This window comes from Drosophila arizonae, chromosome 5 (genome assembly GCF_054131065.1).
Source record: "Drosophila arizonae isolate 15081-1271.41 chromosome 5, UAZ_ARI_1.0, whole genome shotgun sequence".
NCBI classification, from domain to species: domain Eukaryota; kingdom Metazoa; phylum Arthropoda; class Insecta; order Diptera; family Drosophilidae; genus Drosophila; species Drosophila arizonae.
In genome coordinates, this window is record NC_142925.1 from 12,984,641 (window position 1) to 13,001,787 (window position 17,147).

At 42.0% G+C, this 17,147-nt stretch overlaps 4 protein-coding genes across 5 annotated transcripts; 2 read left to right on the forward strand and 2 right to left on the reverse strand.

The window, feature by feature from the left end:
* Positions 1–112: 112 nt before the first annotated feature.
* Positions 113–2,699, forward strand: beta4GalNAcTA (beta1,4-N-acetylgalactosaminyltransferase A). The gene is made up of 6 exons (XM_018010687.2): positions 113–376; positions 467–774; positions 953–1,376; positions 1,441–1,563; positions 1,623–1,718; positions 1,783–2,699. Exons 1-6 carry the CDS (start codon positions 249–251, stop codon positions 1,922–1,924), a joined length of 1,221 nt encoding a protein of 406 aa, XP_017866176.1. The 5' UTR covers positions 113–248; the 3' UTR covers positions 1,925–2,699.
* Positions 2,700–2,821: 122 nt separating this feature from the next.
* LOC108615861 (uncharacterized) lies at positions 2,822–8,724 on the reverse strand. Its single transcript, XM_018010683.2, has 7 exons — positions 8,587–8,724; positions 5,751–5,843; positions 5,487–5,683; positions 5,098–5,309; positions 4,000–5,039; positions 3,755–3,943; positions 2,822–3,685 (listed from the first exon to the last, which is right to left on the reverse strand). Exons 2-7 carry the CDS (start codon positions 5,820–5,822, stop codon positions 3,551–3,553), a joined length of 1,845 nt encoding a protein of 614 aa, XP_017866172.1. The 5' UTR covers positions 5,823–5,843; positions 8,587–8,724; the 3' UTR covers positions 2,822–3,550.
* Positions 8,587–11,391, reverse strand: Sps1 (inactive selenide, water dikinase). 2 transcript variants are annotated; one of them, XM_018010193.2, is made up of 2 exons: positions 11,237–11,391; positions 8,587–10,875 (listed from the first exon to the last, which is right to left on the reverse strand). In XM_018010193.2, exon 2 carries the CDS (start codon positions 10,856–10,858, stop codon positions 9,662–9,664), a length of 1,197 nt encoding a protein of 398 aa, XP_017865682.1. In that variant the 5' UTR covers positions 10,859–10,875; positions 11,237–11,391; the 3' UTR covers positions 8,587–9,661. The 2 variants fall into 2 exon arrangements, with proteins under 2 accessions (XP_017865682.1, XP_089325796.1); XM_089469670.1 differs by lacking the exon at positions 11,237–11,391 and adding an exon at positions 10,934–11,161.
* Positions 11,392–11,453: 62 nt separating this feature from the next.
* Positions 11,454–16,042, forward strand: conv (insulin like growth factor binding protein acid labile subunit convoluted). Its single transcript, XM_018010162.2, has 10 exons — positions 11,454–11,665; positions 11,729–12,016; positions 12,092–12,252; positions 12,310–12,479; positions 12,541–13,143; positions 13,199–13,453; positions 13,513–14,124; positions 14,403–14,497; positions 14,563–15,450; positions 15,521–16,042. The coding sequence occupies exons 2-10, from the start codon at positions 11,910–11,912 to the stop codon at positions 15,924–15,926; spliced, it is 3,297 nt and encodes a 1,098-aa protein (XP_017865651.2). The 5' UTR covers positions 11,454–11,665; positions 11,729–11,909; the 3' UTR covers positions 15,927–16,042.
* Positions 16,043–17,147: the final 1,105 nt, after the last annotated feature.

The window sequence follows — 17,147 nt, forward strand, 5'->3', positions numbered from 1 at the left end:
GTATACGCAAAACTTGTAATACATTAGGGTAGTTTGATTTACAATTTAATTTAAATGTGCCGCCAATGGGCATATGCGCACGAGTCACCCTGTTGTTTTTCGCAATTCACAATCAGCTGTTGTAAGAGTGGTCCATATGGAATCGAACAACAATATTTGTAATTTTAAGTTGAAAAAGATGCAGTAGCATAATAATGGCATTCAAAATAGCAATCAACTTGATTAAGGAATGATGCAATCAATGGACCATGACCATATTTACAAAAGCGAATCTCATACGCTTCGTGGTCGGCTCAATATGTCTACTGCTGGTGCTGAACTTCTTGTGGACCTCAGAGTCGGACGTAGTCAGCGGTTCGTCGCTGAGCAAACTGAGGTAAGTGCGAGAAATGCATTCACTTAACACTTTTTGTACATACATACATATGTACGCATGTATACATATATAACTATGCTCTCATTATAGCATACGGCGTGTGCACAAGTATGCACACATCCACAGCCGAAGCAACAACGTAAGTGGCTTTGCCAGCGATAAGGGGGTCAACACGAATATTTCGGGGCAAAAGTTGCCTGCCGCTCCATTGGCGCTATCTAAAGAGCGCGACCAGCACATCGGTCGCAACTCAACCTCAACGACTGTGATTGCGATTGCAAACTTTACTTCCATTCCACAAGACTTATCGCACGCGCATCCGCAAGATTATACAAACAGCACACTCAAGCCGTATTTGCACCTTACACAAAACTGCACTGATCCCGATCCCAGAGATGGTAAGTGAAGTCAAATGTATATATATATATATATATATATATATATATATATATATATATATATATATATATATATATATATATATATATATATATATATATATATATATATATATATATATATATATATACATATATATATGCAAGTGTAACACCAGTAAATGAATCTCTTATTTAGGTGGACCCATCACACCCAACACAACCCTTGAATCTCTTGATGTTATTGAGGCAGAGCTGGGACCTTTGCTGCGTCCTGGCGGCGCTTATCAGCCAACTGATTGCACTGCTCAACATCATGTCGCCATTGTCGTGCCCTTCCGCGACCGATACGCACACCTCTCGGTCTTCCTACGCAACATACATCCGTTCCTAATGAAACAGCGCATTGCTTATCGAATATTTATAATAGAGCAAACCAATGGGAAGCCTTTTAATCGTGCTGCCATGATGAATATTGGTTACTTGGAGGCCTTAAAGCTTTATAAGTGGGACTGTTTTATATTCCACGACGTCGATCTTTTACCTTTGGATGAACGCAATCTGTACAATTGTCCACGTCAGCCGCGGCACATGTCCGTTGCAATTGACACGCTGAACTTCAAGTAGGTTGCAGCCATTGATTTATTTATTAATTGATTGATTGGCTGATTTATTGCACTTGAGCAGGTTGCCTTATCGTTCAATATTTGGCGGAGTTTCTGCCATGACACGCCAGCATTTCCTGGCTGTAAATGGCTTTTCGAACTCCTTCTTTGGCTGGGGTGGCGAGGACGACGATATGTCTAACAGGTAGTGCGATTCATATTGATCATCAATAGACTATGTTATTAACTTCATTTTCGTTTCAGATTGAAACATGCCAACTTATTCATATCACGTTATCCAATAAATATAGCTCGCTATAAGATGTTGAAACATCAGAAGGAAAAAGCCAATCCAAAACGGTTTGCACTCTCCTTGCAACTCATTAAACCCTTGACCTTATTAGCTTTTTTATATTCTTTGCAGTTACGAAAATCTACAGAATGGCATCAGTAAGATTGAAATGGATGGCATCAACTCGATCAAATATGAGATTTACAGCATCAAGGATTTCCCTACTTTCACTTGGTACTTAGCTGAGCTAAAGAACTCCGAGCGAAAGAGTTAGCCAAATACAGTAAAAGTCTGTTTATGAAAGGAAAACAACTAAAAGAAAGGCAAAAATTTGCAGAATGGGAATCTCAATTTCGTACAATATTTACTTATGTATGTACAAATGACAGAATTACTTTTTCGAAGTAGCCCTAAATTATCTCGAATAATAGACACACAAATATTGTGTACGTAGCATGTCCAGTCAATATAGAAATACCATATGTACTTCAGTAGTGCAGCTAGCCCCATTTAATATATTCTATATATTCTAATGGATATGTAGATTTTGTTGATTTTTGTTTCTTCCTCATAATTTTTTACTACAAATCTCTCTTTAAAGCAAAAAAAAAAAGACAAAAAAAATTCTACACCAATTCCTACAAGGTGAAATGTAGATATTACTTTTGTGATATACAAATTGTTATTTGATCAAAAAATGATAATTAAATGAAAAATGAAAATTCTCGTATCTTCGGTAAACCGAATCGGACTTATACCCTTGCAGACGGCCCTTAGAGTTTGTCCGATATACTCTATATTTAGGTATTCAATATCAACTTTTCTGACTGACTAATGATCCAAGAACAGCTATTTAGTAATCCGATCCAACTAGCAGCAGCAGCCAGCAGCGCGTGTTGCTGCTCGGTTTGAAATGACTCTTAAATTATATCAAACTCTGCAAGGGTGTTTATTATTATCTACCATACTTTAATATACAATACCAAATGTAAAACTTATTATAAAATACATTTTACTATACCAGAATAAAACTTTTACTATATTATCAATCCAGAGTTTGTTTTACCTTTAGACGAATTATCTATGTATAATAATGCGGGCATATAATAATCCGTCATTTATAAAATACTATATAAACCCATTAGTCCAATTACAAATTTCAACTAATCGCTTCGTTGGTTAGATTTCGTTTTTATTTAGGTTACTTTGTTGTTTCATTTTGTGTGCGTACGTGTATTAAAAAATATTTATGGCTTCGTAACGACTATGTTACCATTTAAGTCTGGGTTATGTTTATTACTTTGTGGCACGGCTAAGTGGCCGCTAATGATTAGTAGATAATATTCGATGGCGGGGGCGGGGCGAGGGCGGGAAAACACGTATATAAGTATGGCGAGTGGGGAATTCAATTCCGTGGCTCATTTATTAGTTTGGTATGCAAAATACAGTTAAAACAATTGGCTTTCAAATAAAAACTTAAAATTATGCAGACCTTTTGAGGTCTGACCGGGGTTTTCACTGGTCACGTTGTAAAATATAAATGCTTTTTGGGTTTCTCTTTTGGATAGTGAGCAAATAATTTTCCATATTTTTCGGAGCAAACTAGGTTAGGGGTAACTACTATCAAATGGTAGTCAATTGGCCTGGACACGTATAATATATATATATAAATATATACAAATAGTCAATATAATAGATATCAATTTGGTCAACAAAATTACAACAATTAGAGCATCCAGATGAGAGGCAAAACCCAATAAGTGGTTAGGTAAACGAACATATATATATAAACAACGACAAGCTGTACGCGGGGGGAGGGCAGGAATTAGCGTTAGACTTATTAACGGCAATATTAGAGAATCCTATATACAATTGTAAGCGCTGCGATCCGCTGCGCTGTTCACATTATGGAGCAGGGCATGGCACAGCAGAGGGGCAGGCAGAGGGGCACAACAGCGCCACCAGACTTGGTTTTCGTCTTTGACTTCGAGCCCGATTCGTACTCGTACATGCCAGATCCCTTGGCCCAGCGACCCTGTTAAGGAGAATGGAATTTAGGTAACCCGGAACTAAACCGAATTCTTTAACAAATGCAAAGACTTACACCACCCGCAGAGCCTGCGTGCATCTCTTCGCGCCTGGTTATGATTGTGTCATGACCAGGCGGATAGTAGACCTCCTTGCCAGCCTTGTTGACAGAGGGCACGTGTTGCTGCTGTGGCGATGCGACGGCTGTCTCAATCTCGCGCTTGCGAACCGGCGTCTCAATATCCACGCGGTCCACGTGATCCGTCTACGGAAAACAAAGATATGAGCATTTGGCTAAAATCTTTGCCATTGTTTACTCACAGTGCCGAAGGATTGCATTAGATCGTCCACACGCTGTGGCGGATTGCCATTGCCCACGGGATACTCGACGCCGTCCACGGGGAAGGGCGAGGGCGAGCCATAGTCTGGGCCCGGTCCTCGGCGTGTGTTTGTGTTCGTTGTGGAAGAGTATTTATATGAATAGGTGGTATTATTCGGTGGATAGCCATTGCCGGTCTGTGGCTGCGGATAGTTGGAGCTGGGCAGCTGCTTGAGTGGTGCCGGATGTGCTGGCTCCGCTGGGTATGGTACGCCACCGTTGGGCGGGCCGTGTATGGTATTGACGGTATTTGAGGTCTCGGTCTCCTTGAAATAGTAGCGATTGGTGCCACCCGGCGGCAGCTGGCCAGGCTGACCGGGACTGTGGGGCGAGCCGTAGTTGGGGCTATGGGCCGGGCTGTGCGGATAGCGCAGGTCGTTCACCGTATTCACATTATCCGTCTTGTGTATATTGTAGATGACGGTGCGGCTGGAGTTGGGCGGCACACCACTCGGGCTGACCGCTGGTCCCAGCGGCAGCTGGCGAGGCTGCGGGCTCAAGCCGCGCGTGGTCGTCTCCTTGTGCTCGCGAATCTCATACGACTGATTGCTCACCAGCGGCCGATCGTTGGGCCTGTTGAGCGTGGAGTAGCTCTCCGTGTTATAGACGACCGTCTGGGGCACATGAGACGGCGATAGCTGCGTATAGTTCTGGCTGCTGTTGAGTGTTTCGTGGTGTTTGTAGCTGCTGCTCAGCGTGTTGTTGTTGCTGGTGCGATTGATGGTGCTTGTGGCGCTGCCGGGACCAGTCGACGGTATCTCATAGGTGTAGGTGCGCACCGTGGTGGTCACCTTGGTGCCAGGCACCGGCAAGATGCCATCGCCCAATGCAATGTCCTGCAGCTCTTTGTCTATGTCAACATTGCTGGTCAGCGTCTGAGTGGTGCTCACGGTGCTCGGCACCAGCTCCACATTGTTGTTGATCGTGCGATTGCTCTCATAGATTTTGGTCTTGCTCGCATACTGACCACCGGGTGAGTGGGCTGAAAGAGGATAAGAAGTTACTCAACTGATATAAAAAGGATTTCTCATGGGTCTTACCTAGCGTGTAGGGCTTCTCGCTGGTCTGGAACTCGTCACGCTTTAAGTTATCCTGAAAGCTGGAGTACTTGGCCGTGGACTGCAGTGTGCTGTAGTCGGTTGGATTAAAGGTTTCGACATCATCATTGATGGGCTGCTGGCCACCCGAATGTTTCGTGGTCTTGATAACACGCGTTGTCTTCGTGATAGTGCCTGCTGGATCAGTGCGTTCACTGCAAGAGGAAAATAAATAATCAAATGTGAAAGATTTTCTCTAAATAAATTACAAAAATTCTAAATATATTTATTTATGCATAATATTTAATCAATATAATATTAAATATACAATTTTTTTTTTTTAAATAGTATTATATTATATTATATCTCTATTATAATCTCAACCAACTTACAGTGTCCTATAAGTAGTTCCAACCGGTAGAATCTCGCGTTCTCTTGTTGTGTGCTGGCGTTCCTGTTTCAGGTCCTCCAGCAGGGCATCCAACTGATCGATGTTTTGATCGGCGCCCTTGCTCTGATATGATACATTATTATCGCCAGAGCTTGAATATTGGTACGATGACTTCTTGTACGCATAATTCTTGTCGTTCTGTAGATTTAAATAAATTTATATGATTTAAATGAGATCTACAAAAATAATAAGAATTTTGACTTACACGTCCGTTCCATTTGGAGGGCGAATCTCTTATTGAGGATGAGTAATTTTCCGAGCTGCTCGAGTACTGCATTTCCAATTATTGTTTTTTTTTCTGCAGGAATGACATCAAGCATCAATAAAAACATACACGAAATATTTAAATTTATTTTATATGTAGATGTGTATGAGTAAGTGATATTTTAGTCATAAATTCTAGGCTATGTGCGCGTGTGGGTGTAACTGTAAACGTAAACGGCTTCGGACTGACAGGTTGATTCGCAGTTCATGAGAATTTCAAGCATTCTTGTATAAATTACACCCACTGGATATTTCAATCTGTACAAACATGGTGCCAGCTCACATTCTGAGGTGATATTTCTGGCGCATTAATGGAGCTCGAGTCAATTTAAAGATGGGTATCACTTGACCAGATGATCTGTCAATAGCACCAGCCAAAAAAAAAAAAAAAAAACGATCTAAATTAACAAAATAAACATCTGAAACGGCGCGAAAGGCGCCTAGACTAGCAGATACCCAGCATAATAAAAAGTTCTGAAATTAATTAAAATATTTTCAACAATTTCTGAGAAATAACGAAAAATAAAAAACGTTTTCAAGTTAATTGATGACATAAATATGCCTTAAAAAAAAGCCTATATGCATATATTTATGTGCCCCAAAATTTGGCATTGATTTTCGGAACTGACGACACAGAAAACATACAAAACAAAAGATATGAACGAGCTGCTGGCAAAGTCAATGTCAAACTGGTTTTCACTTTTTAGCGTGTCCTTAGTTCCTTTTTCGTCGAATGAAACAATTCGAAAAAAGTAAAATAAAACCTGTATATATATGTACATATATTCGTCTGACTACAGAGTTGATGAGCTTTTTTTTATGTGATTTAGCGATAACCTTGAGTAAGAGATTTCAATGAATGACTTTGTATAAGGCGCATGTGAGAGAATAGCAGATGCAAACACAAGGATGACCAAAGATGATGTCATCCCAGTCATAAACAAATAATATTCGACTGACTGCAAAGACATATGCAAATAGAAACATAGGCTCACACAGACACATACATCTTAGCTCACGTAAGTTAAATAAATCACAGCGTCTAGGCCCCTAATCAAATCACATCAGATTCAATCAAATGAACATCAAGATTCTTACAAAATGATCTTTCGTTTGCCGCCATATGGTCAAGACTTTTTTTTTTAGCTAATAAAGAAGCTCACGTAAGCCAAGACAACAATAAAAAGTTCATAATATAAATAAAAGGCTAAATGTAATTGACGCCTGGATCATACAGAGCACGTTTTTTTTCTACAGTGGCGCTTCGAGGCAAATTGATTTATATTTAAAAAAAAACAGATCGAGTAAGAGAGATAGAGAGCGAAGCGTGTAATGCGTATGTTTGCTTTTGCATACGCTTTTTGTACAATTCAAAATGATCTCATATAATCGGAACGAGAGACAAAAAGTGGGAACATGTTGCTGCTGCTGCTGCTGCTGTTGCTGTTGTCTGCCATTGGAGTGGGCGTGACGTAAAGGCGGGACTGGCAGGGGTAAACAGCAACTCGCAAAAATGCCAACGATCTACATACATGTGAACACAAATACATACAGATACATAAATATGTTGTAGAGGCACGAGTGTGTGTATGCATATAAGCAAACATAAAATAAACAAAATAGCAAACGAACAAGCTTGAAATGGCCGAAAAGAGCAAAGCGAAGGTGTTGTTGTTGTTGTTTTTGTTCAAATTTCCGAAAATCAAATTGAAAACGTAGGCGAAAAGGCGTAGAACATGCATTTGTATGTATGCGTATGTGTTTGCATGTATTCATATGTATTTGTTTGTGTGAGCGCTGTATTCTAGCGCCTGAGTTAGATTGCCAATTTGTGTGGCTGGTGACGATGCTGCCGCCGTTGATGTTATTATTGCCCACCTACGCAACAGCATCAGCGCACAGTTCAATCTAGTTAACACATAAACACACACACACAAATACATATGTATATGTATATGTATGTACATGCATATACCTTATACATTTGCTTTGGGTAACGTTTGAACTTGGCTAATTTAAATTGAAAATTTTATGTATGAATACGCAAATCTTCAAAAAGACAAAAAATAAAAAAGTATTGATGTGCTCTTTATTTCGCTGCTTCCATTTGACTTTTGCTGTTCTTTTTTTGTATTTAGCCGAATTTACGCTTTGAACGGCGGCGCACAATGAAGCAAAAGAATAGGCAACGGTTGTCGTTGCCTTCATTGTCAGCGAGACTTTCGCCTTTTGCTCTTGTTGTTGCTATTGCTGGTGTACGTACACACATATTGATGTATGAAAACAAATAATTCTATAAATAGTTCACTGCCACCGTTTCTTTTTGGCTTTCGATTCCGAAAACTGTTTTTGTTGTTCTTGATTCAAACAGAAGGCAAAAACAACAACAAAATATCGAGTGCGCCCCAGAAATGAATCATCCTCAGATATATACAGTTAGCCATAGGATGCGGATGCAATTGAATGCGTATTTTTATTGAACACCATTTGAATTTCTCTTTGCGAGTCTGTACACACACACACACACACACACATAGATAATAGATACTCGCATGAGCAAATGAGAGTATCAACGGATAGCGTAGAGAAAAAAACAAATTGAAACTCGTTTCTATGTGAGTTTGTCGCCGTCATCAGTTTGTATTTTGAGCTTGTCTGCCAGTTCAAGAGATAGCTAGATTCCATAGATACACACACATATACATATATACGTATGTACATACATACATACGGTAAATAGATTTATTCATTTACAATATCATTCATTAAGCACTCACTATGCACTTTTCCAAAACCCAAAATTATTGGTGCAGACTATTTGACCCGTTGTATTTGTTGTAATTGTATTTCTGTTGCTTTTGTTGTATTTGTTGTTGCAGCGACGACGGCGGGTTCAGTGTTCAGCCAAAAGAAAATTGCTACAATGCGCGGGCGCGTTAGTCTTAGAAATTCGTTTGTATGTATGTGTAAGTGTTTTGTGATTTGTTAGTGTGTGTTCGTGTCTGTGTCGTGTGTCTACTACAAAACGTAACGGTAACGGGGAACAGCTTTGCTTTCAATACGCGTACGCGCCTCGCTGGTTTGTGCAGTACTGAGGCTTCACAATTTTGCACTTGCCATGAACAGAGCACGATCGAAACAGATCAGACCCCCAATTGACTTGATCTATAGGTTGTGCTCGCCAAGCACTGCTCTCTCTCTCAGACTCAGGCTCGCGCTCTCTTGTTCGTAAAGCTTTTTCTTCTCATATTCAAACAAGCTATTTGAATACGAATAGACATTTTTTAATTATTATTATTATCTGTCTTGATGTGAATTCATATTAATGAAGCGTTTTAATTGCAAAATATTTCAAGCTTCACATATTTTTGTGTTTTAATTATTATTATGTCCCAAAATAATATACGCCAAATAAATATACGCTTGGAAACTGCGACGTCATCGCTGCTCATGTAATGAACCATGAACTCAACCTGTTATGGAATGCTCAGCAAGTGCTCGCAGAGCGCGTGAGCATCCCAATTGACGCTGTCGCCCGTAGGCCTGTTGGTCGCACGACGCAAAGCTCTGCGGCAGAGCTTTTTGGCTTTGGCGGCTAATTTTGTTAATGGAATGCAGGTGCTTAATATTCAATCAACACAAAGTCAGGTGTTTGTTTTATTTATTCGTTTCATTCTTAGCAGTGTCAATTGATTTTACAAAAAATCAAAATTATAGTTAATGTAATTAGTCAAGCTTCTCCTTCTTCATTATCATTTACAAAAACGGTAACTTAGTTCACTCATATTAGCGTTACAACTCATCATGTGTTTGCATTTAAAAAATTACTGTAATTAGGATAAAGGAAAACATTTAGTCCTTGGCGGGCACCTCGATGACGCGCGGCTTGTCAATGATGCGTGCGGTCTTGTTGCCCTTCTCCACGATGCCAATGATCCAGGCCTGGTAGCCCTCCTGTTTCTCAATATCTTTGCAATAGGCAGCCGCCTGTTCCCTGGGCAAGCATATGAGCAAGCCGCCCGAAGTTTCCGCCGAGTGTCCCTGCAGTAGCTGGAACATATTGCCACAGGCCTTGGCCACAGCTGCCATTTTCGCAATCACTGGAAGATTATGGATAACAAAGGAAACATCCTTCTTCTGGTGAGCGGCCAGAGTTTGTGCATGGCCCAGCAGACCAAAACCGGTTATATCGGTGGCTCCATGGGCGTTGTACTTGTGCATGAGACGAGCAGCGACTCGGTTCAGGCGCGACATAGAGTTCATGGCACGATGATAAGCCTTGCGCACATCCTCCTCAGACACAACCAACTTGATGCGGTTCCAGCGTTCGGGCTGATCGATCCACTGATGCGCATTCACAGCCACTTGAGTGCCCAATGGTTTCGTTAGCACCAAAACATCTCCCACAACAGCATTGTCCGGCACAATGTACTCGTTTGGCTGGCATATGGTTGAAGCGACGCCACCAATGGTGCACCATGGATTCACAACGCTCTGGCCGCCGGTCACGGTGGTGCCCGCCTCCAGGGCTGAGTCCTTGAAGCCCCGCATAATTAGTGGGATGACCACATCGCGTTCCTTCTCCGTCATCTTGGTGCTTACGGCCAACAGCATAAGCATATTGTCACAATCAGTTACGCCCATGGCATACAAGTCGCTGAGTACGTTCGCGCAAGCTATCTTCCCCATCATGTAGGGATCGTCCACAATCGGATAGAAGAAATCCGTGGTCTGCACCAGGCAAAGACCTCCGTGGCGCAGTGGTATGACGGCACAATCAAGACCAATGCCAATACGGGGTATGGCCACGTTGAGGAATTGCGGTTCCTGATCCTGAGCGGAGTAGTCTTGCTGCAGTGCTGAGACGAGCTTTGAGAGGACCTCTTGTGGCACCTTGCAACCACGACCTTTCAGGTCCGCGAAACGTGTCAGACGGAAAGATGCATCCAAGTCGTGAGCAGTTGGGTCGAAAGGCCGGCGCAACTCAGCGTCGCCACCGCCGTGTAGCTCGAGATGAGCAGCATTTAGAACGTCCGCAGCGTAGCTCATTTTGTGATCAAAATAATCTAATTAAATAAATGTAATGATTGCATTAGTATATGTCTTCCAACTAGAATTACGCACTTTTTGCCGCCAATAAAACGGGTGGCAACAAATAACTCGCGTTCTCCCTGGGCACGAATACACACGCAAATAGACGTGTACATATACGGATTTTCAGTGCGCTTCTATGTGTGTGTGAGTAGCGCGCTCTGTGATTGGCTGTTTGCTCGATGGCGGCTGTATCGGGCGAAGTCAGTATTTCTCCCTGTCGTCAAAGAACAAAACGTGAACAATGTCCACTTTCTTCAATTCACAAAAGCCTAATTCTTGCCCGCTTTTCGAACGGATATATTACCGAATACACCAAGAGCAATATGTACTTACGATTTCGCGTCAAAATATACAGTAAATTACTCAAAAACCGGACAATAATTTTTTATTTAGCGCGTTGATTTTGCTTTTGCACTGCTGTCGCTGTCTGAATACAGTTGCATGTTTGGTATATCGATAGCTTCGGCCACACAGTGGCAGGCACAGCGCTGCCAACTTGTTTCAAATATGGTGGCGCGTCGAAAAGGCAAATAGAATTGGTTGACAATAAAATGAATAAGTTAAAATGAAACAAAGAGTAATGTAATTACTACTCTTACTTTTCTAATTATAAGTCATGTCTCATGTGCAGTGCTGGCATTGCCTTAGTGGCAAGTGGCCTCCACGCAAATTAACAACAACGGTAGTTGTTAACCAATAGCAAATCAGTAACAAAACTGAGAGAAAGACAAGCGGAACCTGTTGCGCGAGCGCAGCTTAAAAGTAAAAGTGGAAATATATTCATACGAAATAGAAATGAGTTGTAACTAATATAATTTGCTTTAGGTTTACCCATATGACAAATAGTTGAATGGTTGGAAATGACAATTTTTTTGCTGACGAAGAAACAATAGACTTAAGCAACAAACTCTTTTCTCTTGCCATGGCCAAAATGAACCAATGACGACAGCGACAAAGACACGCATACACCTACATAAAACGTAAATAAACAAGTTATACTTTGAACATGATTCAGTTACGCTTGCGCCCCATCGCCTTGTTACTGCTGCAGTTATTTGTCTTAGTCAGCAGCGAATATATTTATGGCGAACCCAAGTTCAAATGCCCCAGAAAGTAAGTTCTTGTACTATTATATGTTTAACAAAAGTTGAACTGAGTTTTTAAAAATTACATTTTTTAAATTTATAGACCACAAGTTTTGTACCCCTGTCTATGTGTAAATGGCAGCGATGTTGGCATTTTTGTTCGCTGCGAAAATACAAACTTGGCCACACTCTCGGTGGCCCTTCAGAACTTGGCTTCTCTGGAGTTGCCAGTGGAGGAGTTGACCATATACAAGGGACATTTTGGTGCGTTCCGGTCATACGTATTATATTAGAAGATATTGATTTATCTGCTACTTTCAGTACGCCTCTTTGGACCGCTTTTTGCGCATATTAAGGCGCGCGTTTTGACCATTGAGGAGACGCCCCTTGCCACCATTGAGGATTATGTATTTTATGGCATGAACAATACATTAGAGCAGGTCAAGTTGCTGCGAACGAATCTAAGTCATGTTGGTCAGCTGGGATTTGGCGTAAGTGAATTCAAAGAATTTAAATTTTCCCAGAAAATAATATTATAAATGTATGCCGCAGATCTTGGGAAAAACCCGTGAGTTGGTAATCGACGGGCATGCATTTGAGAAACTGCCCAAGGATCTGTTTTTGGGTCAAGAAATTACCAACAAGCTCGAAATTATACGATTTACGAATGGCCTGTTGAGTGATCTGCCCGTGGAGACATTTCAGCCGCTGCGAAAACTAAAAACTCTGGATCTGCATGGAAATCAGCTGGAGAATCTGAAGCGCAATCAATTTAAGAATCTGCGTGAACTGGAATTGCTGGACATAAGTCATAATACGATCAAGAAACTGGAGGCGCAACACATCTCGGATCTAACAAAGCTGGGCTGGTGCAATGTCTCGCACAATGCCTTGACCGAACTGAGCCGTGGCACCTTTGCCCGCAACTCGGTGCTCAAAGTTCTCAATTTGTCACACAACAAGATTGGCAAGCTGGACGCGAACAGCTTTCGAGGAATGCGTTTTCTGCGTCGTCTCTTCTTGAGCGACAATGCCATCACAGATGTGGGACGTGGCACGTTCGGCTCTGTGGCACGCATTGGCACAATTGATCTGGCGCGCAACAAGCTGAAGAAGATTGAGTATCAAATGTTTACGCAAATGAATTATGTGGAGGTAGGTGAAATGGAATAAATATTCGATATTTTATTATTAACTAATATGTTTCTAGCTGGTGGACCTGGCAGAGAACAATATAACAAAAATCGAGAAGAACTCGTTCAAGGACATTTACCAGGCTGTCATCAATATCTCGCACAATGCCCTGGAGCTGATTGAAACGGCTGCCTTTGAGAACTGCATTAATATAACCAAATTGGATCTCTCACACAATCGACTTGCTAACTTCTCGCGTCGTAGTTTCGATGAAACGACCTTCGCTACGGAGTTTCAGCTGAGCTTCAATGTCTTTACCAACTTGGCACAGGTACGTTGGCTTTTAATGATAAACTGCATCGATATGTCTAACTACATTTACATTTTTAGATACCCATTCAAAATATGTCTGGCCTGCGCATCTTGAATGTCTCGCACAACAACATTACGGAAATACCCAAGAACTGTTTTCCCAAACTCTATGAGCTGCACACAATCGATGTTTCGCACAACAACATATCTCAAATATTCAATGGCGTCTTTCAAACGTTATTCTCTTTGCGCTCCATCGACTTGAGTTACAATAGCATGCGGGAGATTAAATCCTCGACATTTGGCACATTACCCACATTGCTGGAGATGAACTTGAGCCACAACAAACTGGTTAATGTTATGCGCGGTTCGCTGGCCAAGCTGACAAGCTTGCGGCAGCTCTTTTTGAATAATAATCGATTGGAGAAGCTCTTCCAATTGCCCATCTCGTTGAATGAGTTGCATTTGAGCCACAACAACATCAGCTCCATACCAGCGGGTACCTGGCCGGTTATGAACTCCTTGATATATTTGGATCTCAGTCACAATCAGCTTGCCGATAATTTGGATGGACAAAGCTTTACGGGGCTGCTGGTTGTCCAACGTCTCCTGCTGCAGTCGAACGGCATCAGCAAGCCGCCATTGGAGGCGGTGGCTGTGATGTCAACGCTGCAATATCTCTACCTGGAGGTGAGTGTACCTTAACAATGATTCTCTGTTATGGTTAGATTCTAATTTATTCTTAAATATTCTCTGTGTCATTAGGGAGACTTTTTTTATTGGTCTCGAACTGGTTTCCAGCATGATTCATGTGATGATAATTACTTATGCAAGATTTCTATTGACTTAGCAACTTCAAGTTTTTAATTTGTCGTTTCCAAACATTTAATTAGCAAATTCTAAACTTAATTTGCCATTTATGTCCTCAGTTGAACAGTGTCTAATAATTCCAAATAATTTATTTGCAGAATAACAACATTAGTGTGTTGGAGCGAAGCGCCTTTGGCAAGCTGCCAGTTCTGTTTGAGCTCAATCTTTATGGGAATCAGGTCTCGGATATTAGGTAAGTGCTGCGACCTGACACTGCAGTCAAACAGATGCATTTAAATGAATAATTCGGTTGCACAGCAAACGGGCATTCGAGGGGCTGCTGCAGCTGCTCACACTCAATCTGTCAAGCAACGGGCTGAGACAGCTGCCAAATGATATATTCATTGGATTGCCATCGCTGCGCACGCTCGACCTGTCGCACAATGCCCTCTCGAAGCTGGACAATAAGACGCACGGTGTGCTGGACGATTTGCTCAGCCTGAAGACACTTAACTTGAGCCACAATCGCATCAGTTTCGTGACCAAGAAGACCTTCCCATCCCATCAGTATATACCCTACAATCTGAAGTACTTGGATTTGAGCTACAATCAAATGCCCGTGCTCACCTATGACATAACCTTCGGTACGAAGAAGTTACTCAAGTTGAATGTGTCCCATAATCAAATTAACGAACTGCGTCGTGGCGTCTTATCGAACTTTACCTCGCTGCAATCGTTGGATTTGTCCCACAATGAGTTGACGAATCTGATGTCCGAGGAGCATATCTTCGATCTGCCCAAGAATCTGAGCAGCTTGGATATTTCGCACAATCAAATCTATCATTTGCCCTTTGGAAATCTGGTCAAGACGAAGTCGCTGAAATACATTGACTTGCGGAATAATAGCCTGGAGGATATACCAGCCTCGCTGGTGGCCACCATGCACAATGGTAGCCAAGTCCTGTTGGCCGAGAATCCGCTGTATTGCGGCTGTAACGTGCGACCGTTGAAGCATTTTATGCTGCAGCAGACAGCGCCTAGCGAAGACCTAAGCAGCGTCAGTTGCCAGACGCCCAGCATTGTCAAGGATCAGCACCTGCTGAACATCGAAGATGAATACCTAAATTGCAGGGAGGATGAGCTGGAGCTCTATGCGGGCAACGAGTACAAACAGCTGACGGATGTCCGCTTTCGCGAGGTGCAAACGTAGGTTATAAATATTTATTCAAATATTCTAAATCAGCTGTAGCTAAATTTTCTTTTGTTTTATGTTTAGCAATAAGGCGGGCAATCTGACCATGCGCTGGTTTGTCTCAGCCATTGCAGACGTGGCGGACTTTAATGTTTACATACGCAGCAGCAGCAACGAGATTTTGCACCAGACGGACTATGCCTACAATCAGCGCACAGCCGAAATACCCGTCGCCGAGCTGTTGTCCCACGGCGAGGCGAAACTGGGTGGCGCCGAGATTTGCATTGTGGCCCGCGACAGCGATGGTAACACTCGCCGCTGGTTTGCCGGCCAATGTCAGGCGCTGCCCTCACTCAAGCTGCCGAGGACCTTCTTCTTTGGCAACTTTAATGTGCGAGGCTCGGGCAGCGCCACAAAGTCACCGAATACCTGCCTATTGTACATAGCTTTAACATTGTTTGTTATCCATATACAATATATACAGCAATAATAAATGCACTCGCGTATGCATACTGCCAGCATGCACTGTAAGGACGCGCTCTGCTCTGACCTTACAGCTACAGCTGAACATGTGCGCGCCGCGCGCTGTGCACATGTATTTGTTTACTTGGCCGTTGCCGTTGTTGCCGAAGCGCGCGAGAGAGAGAGAGAGTGTGGGTGTTTGGGTGTAGAACAAACAGGGGTTCCCGTTGAGCACAATTGAGAATATGTTAAAGCCCAACCAGCTGATGCTTTCGAACTTTCATTCACAGCGAAAACACAAAAGCAAAGCACAATCAGCAAGCAGCGGGCAGCCAAGCGCCGCCAGTTCGTGCGTGTTCGGGCCTAGCGCTCGGCTCTCCATTCGGCATTCAGTTATTTATGTTGTTTTTGCACGAGCAAACGTCACAGAATGACGACGACGCCGCTGGCAGCCAGTGTGAGCGCAAGGACTTTGAGCAAAAGCAAAGCTTGCCAAACAAATGCGCACTCGCATGCTCACGTTCTCAGCTTTAACTTAGATGACGCTTATAAGTGCGTGTACACTGGTGGCCAGCAATTGAGTGCTCTGCTGCTATTACTGTTCTATTCTATTCAGAAAATGGTTGGGTTCGTGCGTATACGTAATTTGCTTCTAAGGAGCGGTGTATAAAAATTTATTTATATTTGATGTAATACATGTAGCTATGATACGCACGTAAATTTAACATAATTTAATGAAAAATTGCTTATTTATTAATATTAGTAATAATAATACTGTTGTAGAAAAATTGCGTATACGCAATCTTCGCTTGGAATATGAGTAAGTGAATTCTTTACATTCGAAACCATATAAAATATAATATTGTAATAATAATAACGAATAAAAATTCATATAATATTTGATTTTTAACATTTAATCCATATCGTAAAAGAAATCAAGAAAAGAGGTATTTAATCTAACTATATTGCTGGTGCTTTTAAGAAATTTATCTAATAACGAACACAATCTAAATGCCGCACGCTTTATCGCACCGCGCTCACTATTGTTGGCCACCAGTGTAGCAGCACGTTCAGGACATGTGCACTTTCACTGGCAGTGAGCGCTCTCGTTTTCGGTGTATTGTGCTTTTTAGTTTTGGTGACTTTGCGCTGCTTTTGCATTTGCGCTAGCTCTATGCGGGTGTGTATGTGCGTGTGTGTGTGTGCGTGTTTGTTTGTGTGTGTCTGGTCCGTGTGTGTCCTTATCGAT